General features: G+C 40.3%; 1 protein-coding gene across 1 annotated transcript in view; it reads left to right on the top strand.

Moving 5' to 3' along the window:
- The window catches only part of LOC139728378 (protein fantom-like), a 54,541-nt gene that overhangs the window by 16,984 nt on the left and 18,894 nt on the right, over positions 1–18,663 (top strand). The window contains exons 14-28 of the mRNA XM_071639321.1: positions 1,704–1,843; positions 2,350–2,507; positions 3,756–3,822; positions 4,638–4,858; positions 5,565–5,633; positions 6,613–6,693; positions 7,410–7,525; positions 7,892–8,091; positions 9,391–9,485; positions 10,896–11,067; positions 12,035–12,189; positions 12,575–12,700; positions 15,453–15,542; positions 16,127–16,349; positions 16,865–16,953. Coding sequence (XP_071495422.1) covers positions 1,704–1,843; positions 2,350–2,507; positions 3,756–3,822; positions 4,638–4,858; positions 5,565–5,633; positions 6,613–6,693; positions 7,410–7,525; positions 7,892–8,091; positions 9,391–9,485; positions 10,896–11,067; positions 12,035–12,189; positions 12,575–12,700; positions 15,453–15,542; positions 16,127–16,349; positions 16,865–16,953 — 2,002 coding nt within the window. The remainder of the gene's footprint in view (positions 1–1,703; positions 1,844–2,349; positions 2,508–3,755; positions 3,823–4,637; positions 4,859–5,564; positions 5,634–6,612; positions 6,694–7,409; positions 7,526–7,891; positions 8,092–9,390; positions 9,486–10,895; positions 11,068–12,034; positions 12,190–12,574; positions 12,701–15,452; positions 15,543–16,126; positions 16,350–16,864; positions 16,954–18,663) is intronic.

Here is an 18,663-nt window from a genome sequence, read left to right as displayed (position 1 = left end):
GACCAGGATGTCAGGAGAAGCAGCTAGGCATAGCGCAACCCACCCGCACGCACCAGTCGACTGGGCAGTGTGCGAGCTTCACGCTTCGGTTAGCAGCAAGCAGCAAACTGACCAATGAGATCACTCTGGTCGTTGTTAGGGGCGGAGCCTATGTGTGGCGCTCAATCCAAATGTTCGAACCAGTTTCTGCTTCGTTGAAACGCCCAAAAAACATGACCCAGAAAAACGCTATTTTTGGGTCTTTCCTTTCATCATTTTGCTTCAAAATTTCGACAGATGACAGAAGACATGTCAGACTCTAATAATATGTCAAATTGAAAAAATCGTAAGTTTTGACCAATTTTGATGCTCTAACTTCAAACTCGATTTTCACGGCTTCGACCGTGCGCGACTTTAGGACCATTTTGTTGTAGCGGGTCACATATATACAATTGGATTTTCGCACTGATAACTTTCAACATGATTAAACTATCTGAATGTTATTTCGGGTTCTAAAAATATAATGTCTTACCTATATTTTACAGAAAACCCCATTCAATTTGATAAAGTGGTCACAGAGAAATGTGCATCGTTGTAAAGCATGTTGTGGGTCTGTTTCTTCCAAGTTTAGCACTTGGATGCTCTTGGAAGTGCATATTAATGTGTGAACACAATGGACAGAACTTGGAGGGAAGGGATTCCTGACATGCTTTACAAAGATCCTAATTTCTCTGTGACCGCAGAAGCAAATCGGATGGGGTTTTCAGTAAGATGTAGATAATAAGTCATAGTTTCATTCCCTGAAATTGTATTTAGATTGAGTCACTATTTAATTATAAAGTTGTCGTTGCGGAGGGTCCTAATGTAATCTTTTTTTGTGGACATTTGGTATTATTAGAACTCCTATTGCTTATGCGTCATAGCGAGTTATCAACATTTATGATGTTTTGTGCTTGTCACTGTTGAACATTTTAACCTGGTTCTTACTGAAATCTGAAATCCCCATAGACTTAATGCACAGGCCACCAGGTTCCTGTAGGAAACGGGTTAAAGGATTCAGATTGTACCTCTGAGAAGCATCGCCAATATACTTCAACTTTTTCCTCTATCATTACTACTATGACACTACTGGGTCTAATGCACGCGAGTTAGTTTGACTCTTCTTTTGCTTACTGCATTGCTTGCTCCATTTCGTGCCATATCTCAGTCCCATGCCCATTACTGGTCCAACATGATACGGGTTTCGTGCTGAAGAGAGTGATTGTATGGATTGGATACAAGGTGCAAGGATAAATTCACACTGTGTATTTCTTACTTATACTGTAGACGCATTAATGTTCCCACTAGGGCAAAGATTAGGGTGCTTTAGATTTTGACGCGCGGACATTTGAGACGACGAGTGCGCTGGACGTTCTCCTCTCCCCTGCGTCGCGTTGAAAAGTAGCTTTAGATTACGCTTGGACGCAACGTATGAAAAATAAAATAGAGCCCCCATATGATCGGTGCATGAAGTAGTAGTCTACGTTGCAAACTGTGCGGACGTAAAAATAGCCCAAGTACGCGTGAAAAACTCAGGCGACGCAAGCTTAGAATAGATCGACTTGACAGACGCTTCTGCGCATGCTCAGAACATGTTTTTTTTCCCCCTGAACGTCTGCACGTCAAAATCTAAAGCTCCCTAATATGTTGAAGTTTAAGTCTGTGATGCTTGCTTTGCACCTCAGTGCCTTTGATGCCGAGAGGGAGCGCCAGTACCGAGCCAACGAGAAGCAACTCAAGCTCCAGATAGCCCAGCTGGAGGCGACGCTGAAGGGAGATCTCAATGACAAGAACACACTGCTGGACAAACTTAACGAGGAGAGAGGTAACTGCACCATCTACCTCTAGTGAAGTAACGCTTTTTTGTTCATTTGTTTTCAGTAAACCTAATTCTATGTAATTTGGATTCTCAATATTCTATGATTTGATAGCTACCATGTCGCAGAGAGGAAAAAAAAAGACAATACAAAACTCTGTTTACCGTGTTTGAAAGAGTGCATGACAAATCAGAAATTTAAACTTGTATTCTATGGCATGACATTATCTAGTTGAAGGAGTGCACTTGGGGGGGGGGAGGGAGGTGTGGGCAAAGTCATATCTGTTATGTGTTTTTGAGACCATCCATAAATGGCAGACGTTGCATGTAAGTAGGCAGGGTGAGAATTAACCCTGTCACATTCGGTAACAATGCCAGTTGTTTGCGTAGAATCCACATCACTGAACTCCATCAAGCGTTGTAAGTTGTCAAAAGCTGATGACGGTAACAGAATTAAATGTTTGTTTGTGTTTTTGTTTGTTTGTTTGTTTTCTGTATGTCTGCGCCGCGCCCAGAGCATTATGAGAAACTGCAGAAAGAGAACCGGGAGATGCAGGTCAAGTACTACGCCGTCCGCCAGCAGCTGGAGGAACTCCAGGAGAAGATGCGCTTCTTCACCAAGGAGAGCGCCGTCGACTGGCAGGAGATGGAGGAGGCCCTCGTCCTTGTCAAGGTAGACAGGCCACAAAGCTCGGGTCATGCCATGATTTCCTGTTCTAATTCCTTCACTTGATTAACCTGCTGAGGACAGTTTGATTTTGCTAAAACGCGCATTTCCCATAGACGCTTGCCTGAGTATACTCAGGACTCGTCCTCGATGGGTTAAAGCCAGCGCTCTTCTAACAGTCGTTATTGTGTGTTGCAATGTTACAGTCTCAGGACCCTCTATGGATCTTGGTGGGCATCTCAAACATAAGTGTGCTGGATCTCAAAACAAGAGAATGTTCTCATGTGGAGATAGTACTGTGGGCGGTCAGTCATAAAGAGATAAGATATGTCCTGACTGTCCCTGCGATGTGGGACCGAAGTGAATATGCCAATCCGTGCTACAGTTGACTTCAGTAGATGGAACCAAGGCAACATTAAAATGGAGAAAAAAAAACTTGCTGTAACTGGAAAGAAAAAAAACTTTTTGAATTTGAAAGAATGCCTGTCCACTTATATGTTAATCTTATAAGAAGAGTGAAATCTTACAAGTACAATGGTAAAAATTTGATCAAAATTAGATAAAAATTAGGGAATTAATGAAATCATGAAATTTCGCTAATTTTGGCTGAACAGCTCTCATACAATTAATATGAATATGCAAATGAGTGCGATGTCATCAACTCACAATTTTCCATTTATTGTGTACCAAAAAAAAAAAAGAATGGAAATTCAATGTTTCTGTCATTAAAGTGTAAAACATGAAGGTATTCCTGGCTTTATAACTTCAGAATAAGGAGCGTTTAAATATATCAGGATTTGAGACTGGGGCATAATTGCCTTGGAATGAAATACTGGAAATTTAAAATTTTGTATTCAAGTGGTGAGGGATGACATCATCACTTCACTATTTGCATATTCATATTGACTGTTTTAGAACTGTTTATTGAAAAATTAGCAAAACTTCAAAATGTCATAAATTCTGTATTTTTCGTCTGATTTTGATCAAATTTTTATTGTTGTGCTAAGAAAACTCTACTTCTTCTCTTTCAGACTATCTTTCAACTCAACTGGAATTCCCCTGTAACATAATTTTAAGAGACAGTGTTATTGGTCGCAATTACATTGTGCAAATAAAGTATTATGACACAGTGTTATCTATTCATATGTATCATCACAAGATTATTTTATCTTCTTTGGAAGACAATGAAAGAATTCATTTGCAATATTTATATTGTAGCTATATGTAGTTGTATCACTCTTTTTTTCATTACAGAAAAGGAAAGAAAGGAATGATCAGGACTTAGTATTCTTGGAGAAAGTTGATGACACAGCCAATAATGGTGAGTTGATAATAATATTAATCATCTCTGCTTTTGTGGGGGAGTGAACCCCAAATATAGTGTGGATTCAGTTAAAGCAGAAATATCATCAGTGAAGTGTGAGGGAAATTGGACAGTCTGGTAAATGTGGAATTTTTAATATTCAACATTTTGGTTAAATCCATGTACTGTCTTGGCTGGATTTGAAGGCTACAGTAGTTTGTGATGTCACAGTAGGGCAAATATACAAATGAAATAATAGGGATAATTCAACATATTTTCAGGTTTCTAACATGATAATGAAAGGACACTTGCCTTCTGAAGAAGGTGAGCCAATTGCTTGTTCATTATGTTTTAAATTAGTAGATATGTTGAATTTTCTGTATATTTTCTTCATATAGTTGTCTCATGTGTGACATCATGAATTTGTAGAAATGCTTTGTTTACATATGATTGATATTGCAGTTCTCTTTATGTAGTGATACATGTTAGACTTATATATAAGCACATTTCATCCAACTTGTTGTCAACCCGAAGTTCAGGAAACCTTGTGGATGTTGTTTTAAGTCTACAAGGACTGCAGAATATTGTAGAGAACAGCTAATAGCTTTCTGTCAAGGAATGTTTTAGAGTATTATTATCATTAATGTTATCAGAACCAAAAAGTTATTGTTTTATGGTGATTGTTACTCCAACCCTTGCAAATTGTAGCCAATGTCACCATAAGTCAGTATGGTCATTATCACTGACGTCATCATCGTCATCATTATTATCATCACCATCATCATTACAGATATCGTCGTCATCATCTTTATTGTTATTTTTTTTTCCCCCAGACCTGAAGATGCAGATCAGCTCCTTGCAGGCGGAGCACGCAGAGACCGTGAACGAACTGGAGAAGACGCGCAACATGTTGCTCCTCCAGAACAAGATCAACCGGGACTACAAGCAGGAAGTGGAGAGCGCCAGCACTAGGCTGGAGGAGTACAAGCAGGAGTACGAGACGAAGCTCGACGAGTACGCCCAGCTCCTGGACATACGGGCGGCGAGGATCAAGGTTAGTGGGCCAAGGCTACACGTTGCCCCGAGAGGGCAGTATGCAGCATGGTAGCTTTGTATAGACTATGACAAGAACAACAACAAACAAGCAAAAATCAAAATTGACATGAGGTTATCACTTTCTGTGGTATACAATGTTAGTCCGCACTCTCCTGCAACATGCCATGGAAAGAGTGTTAAGATATAGCATGCTTACAATGATGTTGACCACGTGCACGCCATAGGTTTCAGAACTCTATTCACTGGCTGAATGCCAGCAACGGACAGGTGAAAGTACATGTAGGTAAGGGTAATTGACATGGACAGACCCTTGCTTGCCTTAATTGCACTGTAGCCAATAGCAAAACCATCAACTACAAGAACGAGAGAATATGAGACAGTGGTTGTGAAAGGATTCTCAGAGACTTCTGGTAATATTTTCGTAGTATGTGATGCACAACATTTGCTTAAGGTACATGGACACTCAATCATGACATCATGTGCACACTTGGCTACAGCAGTAGCTCATGGTATGATACCAACCAGCATGCTTACTGCACTAGCAAAGATATAAACCAGTCACAGGATGGTTGACAGCACAGTAGTATGGGATTCCACTTAACATCTTATTTGCAGTAATCTTTTTCTGTTTGACATGTGAAAGCCACAAGCAAGTGTGTGCTCCATGTTTGAAATGATATGTCTTACTCCCTCTCTCACCCCAGAAACTGGAGAGACAGATGAAGGATATTGCTTATGGCACGAAGCAGTTCAAAGTGGCCGACGTCGCACCAGTAAGTTTTACGTCCCGTTGTCATTTCACAGAGCTTGTAGCATAACTTGTCTCCTCAGTTACTGATATTTCCCTTACTGTCACAGGGTACTGTAAACGAAATTTTTGCGGCATGAAATTTTTGCGAATTGGAGCCGATGGCCTTTTTCGCGGCATGAAATTTTTGTGAGTTGCCTCTAACATTTAATGTGTATAATGTAATTAAGAACTTTCATGTGCATTTTGATTTCGTGAATCTTGGCTCTCACAAAATTCATGAAATTATACTGCTTGCGACCATTCCTCTTTTTACAGTACTTTTTGAGTAAATTAATGCTAGATATTGTGGGAGAAAAGAAAGAAATATTTTGTCTGTTGGTACGCAGTGATGCATTAAACAATCTGCACACAGTCAATCCAGATGTCATTCCAGACGTGTTCATATATGTTTCCACTGGGAAGAGTATCCATGAGAAAAGTGTAGCATTGCATAAAATTCACAGGGCTGAATGGTGATGCTGAGCAGATCGGTAAATTCACTGTGATTATGGACTTTCTCAGATCTAATATTCAATGGTCAAATATTTATAGAGATTCTAATAATTCATGTGAAAGAACACGATCGGTGATACTGTCATGTTCCCATGAGTGATTTTTTCCCCACCCACAATTCAACAAATGTTTTGCTGTGTTTGAACTTGCTTTGAATATCATGTCCATGTTGCAAATCCACAAACTTTCTGTCCAAGGACATCTCAGTGAGATTTGTGGTAAACAATGTAAGAAATTATGAAAAGAAAAAATAGAACCACTTGCTGCTGTAGCAAGAATGTTTCCGTGAGGAAGCTGTACTTCTCAACTCAGTAAACTGATGTCTATTATTTTATGGCATTCATTATGTAATTTGAAAAATTGCTGCTCGGTCAGAGCAGGCCTTTGTCCTGCCTTGCCAAGAGTCCAGCATAGTGACAATGTCTCTTTGTATGTCTGTATGTTTTTAGGAGGAGGATGACGTTGAGGAAGTTGATGAGAGCATCAAGTTGGAGCGAGGCCAGAATCTCATGGAGATACACATCGAGCGGGTGAGCAGTCTCTTACAATGATACTTTCTCTTTCTCATTTTACAAGTGCAAGTGATTCTACTCTGTGTTTTAAACCAAGTCTCTTATCAATTCTTGATTATGACAGAGCCCTCTGGAAGAACGGTGCTTACACTGTATAGCGGCCACCCTTTATGAGTACAGCCATATTATTCAATGTGTTATTATCACTTCCTCTTCGTTAGTGATATAATTGCATTGTCAGGTGAAAGCCAGAAAGCTTTCAACCCTAAAGACATTATTCCAATGCCTTCGGTTGCCACTTAATTCTATATAGTTTTAAGACCACTGCCAAGATGCAGTAAAGTTTTCTAGGATCAGGAGATTGAGATTGCAGCAGCATGATTGTAAGATTACCAGATGAAAGAGTGGTGCATGCAGAGATTTGATAATATATAGAGTGTTTGATTTCATCATATTTTCAGACTTAGAATCCCAAACTCAGCAATTCAACTGAAGTGAGTTTATGATTAAGCTTCTGCTTGATGTATGATTTAGCAGTGCAATGTATTGTATGCATGTAAGATATTTGTTATTTTGTATCTATTTCTGTCCCTTGTAATGGGTATACATGATATTATGACAGACAGAATTTTGCATGAATTTGTTTATTGATTTCTGGACTTAACACTTAATGAAGACATTCCTGGCCTTGATTTGTTTGTGATGATTTGTGTTTCCTTTTCTGTATCTTTCAGATTGTCTTCTCAAAGGAGGGACTGAGGGAATTAGGGGATGACGAGCCAACAACCTTTGCCACATATGAGTTCTTTGAGTTTGAACTGCAGTCTACACCTGTTGTCAAGGGTGATAAGTGAGTCATGCAACTAACATAGATTGGTAAATGTGGGACTGGGAAGAGGTGTACCACCTCATTTTGTTTCGTGAAAGTGTTGAAAGTAACACTTACGACAATGTCCTTCTTTCTTTCTTCAACTGTAATCATTAATTTCTGTCACTTGAAATGACTATCTTATAGGGAAAGGGTTCAAAGTTTGCATTTCTGCGTACAAGAGTTGTAAACCACAAATTTTTTAATTGCTTGTGTTTATGAACATTGTTGTAACAGTCATCTTGTAATAGGAATTATCCAAAAAATTATATGGCTTGATTTTAACTCAAGTTCTCCCTATCGCATAACTTACACTTTGGGTTTCTCTGTGAACTGTCCCATCTGCAGACCGTTGTTCAAATTCACGTCCCAGTACCGCGTCACTGTGGATGACTTTTTCCTGCACCACCTGATGAAGGGAGGCACCACGATGGAGGTGCACCAGGCTATTGGCACCGAGTACCGCACGGTGGCCGCCTGCCAGCTCCGCTTCAGGGACCTCCTGGACAAGCCTCAGGGTAGAGTCCATGGCACTGCCCAGCTGGTTGGTAAGTCAATAAAGTCTGTGGTCCTATTAGAAAAAGAAGGAAACAGAGGAAGATTCTGCACAGGGGTACATCCTAAGACAAGATGTTTTACCCACCATGCCCCTCTTTATCCGGACATGAAAATTGCTGTGTGGAAATACTTGGATAGTGAAGATTGTATTCCTCTCTGGAGAAAACAATAACTCCATAGAGGTTACCCTATGTCAATGAAGATGTGCTCACTTACTTGATATTTCAATGCTATCCATGTGAATTTCCATCCCCTCCCCTGTTCAGCTACACTTGAACTAATTCCACAATTATATTATATTGGATGGCTATGAATGGGATACCAGGGAATATTGCATGAGTTAAGGCCAATATTGCACGAATCGAAGATGAGTGCAATATTGACCCTAACGAGTGCAATATTCCCTGGTATTCCATGAATCAAGGCCATCCAATATAATTATTATCATCAATACAATCAAGTCGAGCAAGCATAAACTGCACAAAATTACCCGGCTTCTACTCGTCTCTGAAGTTGACTCGGCAGTCACATCCCAGCGCTGAAAAGGGGAAGCCCCTAAAACTGCGTATGAAACAAACAACTAGCAAGATGTTTGCACGCTTGTGAATTGTAACAAAATAACGCGCACTAGTAGCAAGTGTTTGCGCATTCAGCAAGCGCTCGCGCAATAGACGAGACAGAATTGAATGTGGTGTGATCTTGAACGGCAAGTAACAATGGTAGCCTATGGGGAATTAATATGTTGGTCTATGCGTTTCGTTCAATATGCTCTGATATTGAACGGTAAAATTTGAGCGGACTACAATACGTGTTTTTAATGTGCCGCTAAAACATCCTATATAGATGATAATATTGTTTATTTTATTGCTCCTGTATTGTAATCTATCCCTTTTTATGTGCCAGGAACTTTTGTCCTTTCAAAAAATGAGCAACATACTACTGTGAAATCATTGAACATAAATTTATTAAATGTGAAGGAGTCAAGAATTGTTTACATACATCTCGAGTTCGCCTGAACAGGATATGACTTGGGATAGAAAGGAGGAGAGGTTAACTGTGACACTCCGTTTTTCATTATTGACCTCCATTCTTTTTTATTCTTTCCCGACACTCCCATGCTATCATACTCAGTTATGTTTTCTGTTGTCCATTCATGTAATGCAAAGTTCGTAGTGTCAGCTTTAGTTAAGAGTATCATAATCCTTTGTTGTCGTTTCTGTTGTTGTTGTTGTTGTTCAGTCCAATGGATCTACACTACAGAACAAAATATTTTCCTGTTCACATCGCAGGTATTGAGTCAGGGCGAACAGATGTCATCTATGGTTCCGTGGAATTCTGGGTCAGATTGCGGGTTCCTATGGATCAAGCGCTTCGTCTTTTCAGGGTAAGGAACAACATTTTTTAAACACTGTCTATAAAGAAAAAGCTAATAGCTTTTCATTGACAAAATGACAGTAGATGATTGTACGTTTGTCATGGTATATACTCAGTGTTTGCTGTAATAGTCTTCTCTCAGGAGTAGTAAGATTCTAGTGATGATATTTTATGGTTCCTATTTTTACCTCCGCCAAGGGAGGAGGTTATGTTTTCGTCACCGTTGGTTTGTTCGTTAGTTAGTTCGTTAGTTAGTTTGTCCGTGTGCAAAATAACTCAAAAAGTAGTTAATGGATTTGGATGCAACGTGCAGGAAAGGTTGAGAATGACACAAGTAACAAACGATTAACTTTTGGTGGTGATCCGAGAATTTTTGGGGAATTTACGAAGGATTTTGATATTTTGACAGGTAGGGTCAATGAACTTGGGAGTGCAGGCTGCGCGTATTTGAGGTTTGCATGCACGCAATAAAGTGCGTGCTTTAGTTTCTGCTAGGGCAAGGCACGCCGTGCAGCTGAAGGTTTATGACGTAACAAAGGCTTGTATATTGGGAAATTGGGCGACTTTCAGCACACAATGCTATACGTACTCATGGATGGAAATCACTGATATCTCAATGGCAGAACAAGATCAGTGGTGAAAATGATTAATTGCATGCTTGGCGGAGGTCTGCACTCTCAGAGTGCTTCTCTAGTTCATAAAAGTGGTATACACAGTGACATTTCTTACAGCATCGTACTGCTTATGACAGAGGCTCCATGGGAACTTGAAGACAGAGGAACTGCAGCATAACAGTGATATTTTATGCAATATGAATCTGTTCTGTCACGATTACCAACACATTAGTTGTGACAATTTTGTGAAATATCACAAGAACTTTCCATTACCCCATTAGTAAGAGTCAATAATACTAACATGAATGTATATGGTACATATTTAAAAAGCAAAAGAGTAGTTGCTGACACTGTTATGCTCAGGCAAAGCTTGTATATTTTTCTCTCTTGTCAATCAATGTGCAAATGACTTTTCAAATCTCAAGGTGCTCGTGCTCCACAGTTGTAAATCAATAAAATGTCTGCTGAACATTATCTTGTGGAATGATGTATTTGATGAAACAAATTAGTTTAAACCTCACTTCCTTAGAAGTCCTTTTTTTTTTACACCCATTCCTGCAGGCCTAGCAAAATAGATTTGAGTGTCCTGAATATCAGCTCTAGTAATAATGGCCACCAAAGTTACAAAAAAAAAAATGACTGCTGAGCCAATTAGTATGATTAATTCAAACCAACCTTAGTTGTGAGCATGTAGTATCTGAAGAGTTCTGTTGCATCACTGCTTTAAGACAGCAGAAAATGACAACGCCAATATTCCAGCTGTTTTCTAACTGTTCTCACTTAAACCTTGTGTCGTGTTGCCGTAGGAACGGGTGAAAGCGCTGGGCTACATGTCATCCAATCAGAGGAAGACGCAGCAGGCTCTCGCCGATCTTGCCAAGACCCAGGAGGATGCAGCAGTTGGCGAGAGAGATGAGAACGTGAACCAGCTGACCGTCCGGGTGGTGCGCTGCAACGACATCAAAGCCAGGCGAGAAGGTAGGAGGGACAGTGACCAATTGTCTGGGGAGAATTCTCGCTAATCACATACTGTAAAACATGATATATTCGCGGCATGATATTTTCGCGAATTGGAGACGACTGCCTTTTTCGTGGCAAGAAATTTTCGCGAATTGCCTCTTGCGTTCAATGCAGAGCACTATCTCTGTCTCGAAACTACAATAGTTATGTAGATTTTCTTAGCAACTATTACATGTTGGGAAAAAGAGATATCAACTGTTTGCTCTGTAAATGCATTTTTATTGTGAAGTGGCCATGTTAAGATCATGATAGTAAGGGGAAAATTAGATGTGATTATTATAAAGTGTACATGTACACTCTGCCTGTGCCTGCTGCGCAATAACTCCACATTACTGGAAGTGCACAATTGAACCTTGAAAGCTAACCCTGTTTACCTCCGCTCATTGCACACAGGTGTGGAAGATCACCTCATTCATTTACACCTAACATATGGCCAGCTTACGGACCCAACCGCTAGTGACTAAATGTTTACATTTATATGTGATAGGGAGAACTTGAACCCATGTTGAGGTTTACAGAATGAATGTGCTCATCTCATGAGAGGAAATGAAAGAGTGACCAGTGATCAGATAATCACACTGTATTTGCAAAATGGAAGCTCTATGTTCACCTTAGAATAAAAACCTTACAGAGCTTGCTTTAGTGAGGAATCAGGATGCAGTCAAATGTAACAATTTTTTATGTGCACTGATAGGATCTTTCACATAAAGCTTTAGTGGAAATGGTGAGTTGACTGTACATTACTTTAAACTATTCCGTGAATTGAAGCTGCTTTTCTTAACCCAAGGTCTTTGCTAAATGTTTATTCTTTATGTGCCTGCCAGTACTCTCAACCCATTCCTTTTCCTTTTTCTTTTTTTCACCCCGAACACACTGACAGGCTTCATGTCAACTTTCTGTATGTTTATGTGTTTTCTCCCATAAGGTGTGCAACCAAACCCATATGCTGTGTATCGCTTTTTCGACTTCAACGACCACGACACGACGATAGTCCACAGCAGCAACACGCCGGAGTTCAACGACAGCCAGACCTACCCTGTGCCTGTCACCCCAGATCTCGACCGCTATCTGAGAACAGAGGTGATAACCCACGAAGGGGAAGGATACAGTTTTGGGGGTTGCTATTAGCTCTATGGCTGATGCATGTGATGTAATGTGATAAATTTATCGTAAAAGAAACTTCTGGCTTTTGGTCTCTTGTTAAAAAAAGAAGATAAAAAGAAACAACAGCGATGGTTGTGTTGTTGTTACAGTAGTCCTGATAGTGACAGAAGAAACATAAAAGGAAAAGAAACAACAACAAAAGGTAACATTAGTCCATGATAATGATTGAAGGAAAAAAAAAGATGAATCATTTCAAAATATTTTACAAACTTAAAGTTCTTTGTGAACAATTTTAAACCTGAATGAAAATGCCTTAGAGTAAGTCACAGAGTTCAAAGTTCAACTCATACTTGTCTTTCAGAGCCTTGACTTCTACATCTTTGATGATACGGATCCGGAGGAGTCATCGTTGCTAGGCGTGGCCAAGGTGCCCCTCATCAGTCTTGCCAACAATAAGGCCATCAAGGGTACTTTTGAGCTCAAACAGGTGAGACGCCCAGGTTGCGCTGATATTCACTTTAACACTGCAGCACAGTGAGTACCTTAAAGGGTGTGTACAGTTCTGGTTGAGGTGAGGATTTAGCTTTTAACATTTTGCGAGATATTCCAAAACCACTCTATGAGATGTCAAAGAGCATGCAATTCTAAGGGGTATCAAAAGTTTATTTGATGAAAATTGGTTTTGAAATGGCTGAGATATCCAAAAACGAGGTGAAACAAAGAGATCATAATAAAAGGCATGGGATGTCGCCTTTTATTATTATCACTTTTTTGGATATCTCAGCCATTTGAAAACCAATTTTCATCAAATAAATGTTGAATCCTTCTTAAAATTACATGCTCTTTCATATTTCATAAGAGGTTTCTCATTATCTCACTTAGGAATGTTCAAAACATGAATCCCCACCTCAACCAGTACTGTACGGTCCCTTTAAAATCCAGAAAACTGTACAAAATGTTTTCCTGATGGATTGAGTTTATTTAATGGAGCAGAACCATTCCCCTCCCTCCCTTGGAATGGTAATAAGTGATATTAAGTGCAAAAAGGAGAGAAATACTTCACATAGAGTGAAATGTCAGACATCTGGACCATAGCACGTGAAATGTGGTGTTTCCTTTTTTAGCTCACCTGAGCCAAAGGCTCAAGTGAGCTATTGCGATCGCCCTTCGTCCGGCGTCCGTCGTGCGTCGTGCGTCGTGCGTCGTGCGTCGTGCGTCGTGCGTCGTGCGTCGTCCGTCGTCCGTCGTCCGTCGTCCGTCGTGCGTCGTGCGTAAACTTTTTACATTTTCATCTTCTTCTTGAAAACCCCAAGACCGATTTTCATCAAACTTGGCAGGTAGCATCCCTAGGGGGTTAGGAACTCAATTTGTTAAAATGGGCACCATGCCCCACCCAGGGGGCCCCCAGGGGGGCCCAAACCCCCCAAAATTAAGGAATCTGTAAAAATCTTCTTCTCTAGAACCAGAAGTGATAGAGCTAAGTTAATACTATGAGTTAGTACATTGATGACTGTAGTTTCAAGTTTGTTCATGGCAAAATTAGGGGTGCCCCCCTTGGGACCCAGGGGAGGGGGGTGGGGAGGGGTTCTAATGGGGCCTAAATTGTACATTTTCATCTTCTTCTTGAGAACCCCATTACCCATTTTCACCAAACTTGGCAGGTAGCATCCCTAGGGGGTTAGGAACTCAATTTGTTAAAATGGGCACCATGCCCCACCCAGTGGGCCCGCAGGGGGCCCAAACGCCCCAAACTTAAGGAATCTGTAAAAATCTTCTTCTCCAGAACCAGAAGTGATAGAGCTAAGTTAATACTATGAGTTTGTACATTGATGACTGTAGTTTCAAGTTTGTTCATGGCAGAATCAGGGGTGCCCCCCTTGGGACCCAGGGAGGGGGGTGAGGAGGGGTCCTAATGGGGCCTAAATTGTACATTTTTATCTTCTTCTTGAGAACCCCATGACCCATTTTCACCAAACTTGGCAGGTAGCATCCCTAGGGAGTTAGGATTTCAATTTCTTAAAATGGGCACCATTCCCCACCCAGGGGGCCCCCAGGGGGGCCCCAAACCCCCAAAATGAAGGAATCTTTAAAAATCTTCTCTAGAATCAGAAGTTATAGAGGTAAGATAATACTATGAGTGAGTACATTAATGACTGTATTTTCAAGTTTGTTCATAGGAGATCAAGGGGTGCCCCTCTTGGGGACAGGGGGGGGGGGGGGGGGTTGGTTGGGAAGGTCCAAATGGGGACCTGAATTGTACATTTTCATCTTCTTCCTGAAAACCTCATGATGTATTTTCATCAAACTTGGCAGGTAGCATCCCTAGGGGGTCAGGATCTCAATATATAAAAATGGGCACCATGCCCCACCCAGAGGGCCCCAGGGGGCCCCAATCCCCCCCCCCCCCCCAAATTAAGGAATCTTAAAAAATTTGGGCCCTTATTGTACAGTTTCATCTTCTACTTGAGAATGCCTGGTCAAATTTTGGTAGAGCTGTGAATAATTTAGATTAGTGACTGCGTGAAAGGTGAACTTGCGATACTCAGGTGAGCGCTAGACCCGCGGGTCTCTTGTTTTGCTGATGAAAAGGCACAAACAAACAAAGCTAACACTGTGCCAGAAAACTTTGCCAAAATCAAAATATATTACAAAAAATTGTAAATAATAGTCTTAGGCATTATTATTGAAAAGATGAAAGCAGACTCTTTTCACACTTGCACAAAATGTTGGAGAAAACAGAAACATGTCTTACTTTATGGAGCAAGTGAATTACAGCTATTGTGGCAGTAAGTCCCTTATCCATAGCCCTAGTGTTTCTGCAGTATTTCAACAACACCACACCAGGGCCCTGTTTCATAAAGCTGTTCGTGAAGTTATGCACGACTTTATGAACGACTTAATATGGCATGACAAGTGACTTTCCTAATCATTGTTAATTTCAATTGCTAAAGTTGAAAATTGCAGGTGATAATGATTATTCTTACATTCTAATACACGTTTTTAGTTGAAAATAGATTTTGCCCCAATGTAGATGAAATATTGGTGTACCATCATACTTTGTTAAAACATACATGTAAGGGGGGGGGGGGGGGAAATGGGCACACATATTGGCACTTCATATTCCAATCATTCGTAAAGTTGTGCGTAACTGTACAAACAGCTTTATCAAACTGGACCCTGCTCTGTGTTTATTTGTCATTCCATCTCTCTTTCCATCTCTTTTGTTTGTATCCCACCAGGGTGAAGCTACAAGGGGTACCATTGATGTAGCAATCAAATGGCAGTATCCGTACATGGCTCCTAAGATGACTACCCACACACCACAGAAGGTAACAAAAACTGGCAACTCGATCAGAACGTGCTATCAGCTAATTTATGTATGCATGTATGTATGTTTGAATATATATATATATATATATATATACATTTTTTTCACAAAGTCTCAGTTGAGGCATATCATTTGATTTCTTTTTCTCTCTCAAGTGTCAGCGACATGACAATATGATATAGTCGTGGAACTTCGTAGTTTGATTTCCTGGGACAATGGTAGAACTTTTGGTGAATTGAACAGTACTGCATGCATGCTTAGGATATTTCGGTTATACTTTGGACATGTAAACTTAATGCACATACCCTCCTGCTATTTAATGGCATTTAATTTCTTCTTCTTCATTTTTTTTTTTCATTTTATACAAAATTTGTTTCAAGATGTTGGCTGGAATATTCTTTGTTGTATGCCAAGAATGCAGAGCAATCTCTCAATTTTTTCACACATTGCAACTGCTATCCATGGCTGAAATTCACTGATTAAACAGAGCCCTAAACCTTTGACATTTCTGGTCTTCAAGCACACAGATTGTTGTGTAGGAATTTCATACACTTCATGTAAGAGCATCTTCCCTTCTCATTCTAGCCGTCCATTCAAGTGACCGCGCCGCCCAAGCCTCCCACGACCAGACCCCCATCGGGTAGACCCCCCTCTGGTCCAACAGGTAGGCAGCCCCAGCCACCACCCACAGCCCCGCCCACAGCCCCGCCCACAGCCCCACCCAAGGTACAAGCTGTCGCTCCCAGCTCAGGTTCCAAGGACATGCACTTGACCCCCACCAGGGACAAACCACCCCTCAAGCCCCTGGGTAAGTGCAGCTTGAAATAGTGTGAAAAAAGTAATAATTGCAAGTGTAGGACAGTTGTTCTTTTTTTCTTTTAAGAAGCATGTGATCTGGGGGGCATTTCATGAAGCAGTTTGGTCGGATATTTTTTGGACAAACTGTTACAAGCTACTGAAATCCTTGCATCTGATTGGCTGAGAGCAAATTTGTCTGACAACTTTGTCGGACGAAATGCTTCATGAAATGCCCCCCAGATATACCCATCAAAGAATAATGCAATGATAAAAGTACAAATATATAAAAGATAGATGTGCATTGTGTGGATTGTGTGATCATAAGACATTGGTGCTCTTCATGAGTCTTTGTAGCTGCTGTGCAGATTCATCATAGGAGAGAAAAAGGACTGCTGTTCTTGTTTATTTGTTGTAATCATCTTATGAGAACAGTGGTATCATCTAACTGATAATATGTATTCCTATTAGAATCTAAGAATGGCTGTTGTACATCTGTGCTCTATTCTGCCCTCATACTTTCTTCAGCCTCTTCAACGCCATCAGGCTTAGCGCCAGTGAGACGTAACTCCAGGGAGAGGCTGAGGGAGCCGGGCATCTTACCCCAAGTACAGGAGGTGAGTCTGAAAAGTGCAGTCCTGTGTGATGTCTCTCACATCACACTGTGTGGCAATTGTCACTTGATTTATTGCCGCAGGATACATGTTGTATGATTTGTGTCATGTGTAGTGTCTTGTGATGTTTGACCATGTGCTGGTTCATGTGATGTTGATGCTTTATGTAATGAAAAGAAAAGTTTGGAAACTAACAACTAAACAGACAGCAATATATACACTATTAAAAACTTTATATACTGTACATACACGTATATTTGCTTCCAGATAATGATGTGTTAGCTTGTGCATTGTCATGTCAAAGTAAAGTCTCTTCCATTGAATCAGAAGATGAAATCACACTGATTAAACTTGCATAATTTGATTCCTTATACATCTTACAAATATAATTTTGATGAAGGTGTTATCCAAAATATGAATTTTAGTGTTATGCCAAATATCATCTACATGTAGATAATGTGGACTGTGATATTGAAAAGACTTGTGTGAAAGCTTGGCTGCCTTTGAATATCTATAAGCATTTCCAGCTTGGTAATATTCAAGCCTACTGCAAAGTAGAAATGCCCTTATTATCCCAGTTTGCCTGTAACATAAAAGCATACACAGCATCATGTTTGTTTACGCATGTTTGTACCCATTGCTCTTAGTAAAATACTGCTCCTTGTTTGTTTGTTTGTTTGCTTGATTATTCACATTTATTTAGCAGTGTTTCAATTTTTTTCCCCTTGTTTTCTAAGCATGATTGAAGCCAGCTTGATATATTTGCTATGAATTGGACCCCTCTGTAGCTGTCAACTACAGAGAGCCATGCCTTCTGTTTTACTTTGTTTCTACGTTTGCGCTAGGCTAGATTTCCATTTGAATATGAAATGTGAAGTATGCAAACATACATCTCTTGGTATGGTGCTTGGTATGAGAAGCAGTGTGTGTTGTTGACCCTCTGCAAACAAATCAGAATTCAATGAAATCATCTGTCAATGACCATTTTTATCACACAAAGTATGCAGACAAAAGCATTTTATTGTGGTTATGCAGGTAAATGTATGTGGTGATTTCAAACAGTGTGTAACCTAAGGCTGATAAAGCTGCAACCTTCTTCCCCAGGGGCTAGCTAGCTTTTTGCTAAAGATGGGGGGGGGGGGGGGGGGGTGGGGGGGTTGACCCAATGACGATGGGTCATGGCAAGAAAAAGAATGATAATAATAAATTAATAAAAAAAAAAACAGGGGGTCTAAACCCCTACACCCCAAAACAAAACAAATAAAAACACAAAAAGGGGAGCCCAAGGGGTGGGTTTAACTCCCCTAACCGCCACCCCCTCCCCTCCCCCGATCCACCACTGTTCTCTGCCCCTGTTTTACAGATCTGAAGAGTTATTGAAATTTACAAAATTTCTTTTGAGTATAATGTGGACATTACTCACTGTGAAAAAACAAAAGATATCCATGCAATTTGTTTACTCTTTTTGGAACTCTACATTCTGTCACTATAATGTAATTTGCTCATTCACAACATGTATATATTTTTTTCCATATGAAAGGTCATGGTTCATCAAAACTGAAAAAAAATCAAAATCAAGCATCCAAATAGATTTTTAGTGGATGAAAGCCAAGCTTTACCGATATTTTTCTCGCTTTGAGATACATCTTATTCATGCCTGCCATGTTGAAGTTGAATATGTTCGAATGAATATTGCTCTTTCTGTGTAAACAG

Source organism: Diadema antillarum, unplaced genomic scaffold (genome assembly GCF_040938485.1).
Source record: "Diadema antillarum isolate AM-2024a unplaced genomic scaffold, OU_Dant_1.0 seq00000177_RagTag, whole genome shotgun sequence".
NCBI lineage: Eukaryota > Metazoa > Echinodermata > Echinoidea > Diadematoida > Diadematidae > Diadema > Diadema antillarum.
This window is presented reverse-complemented; position numbering and strand designations above follow the sequence as displayed.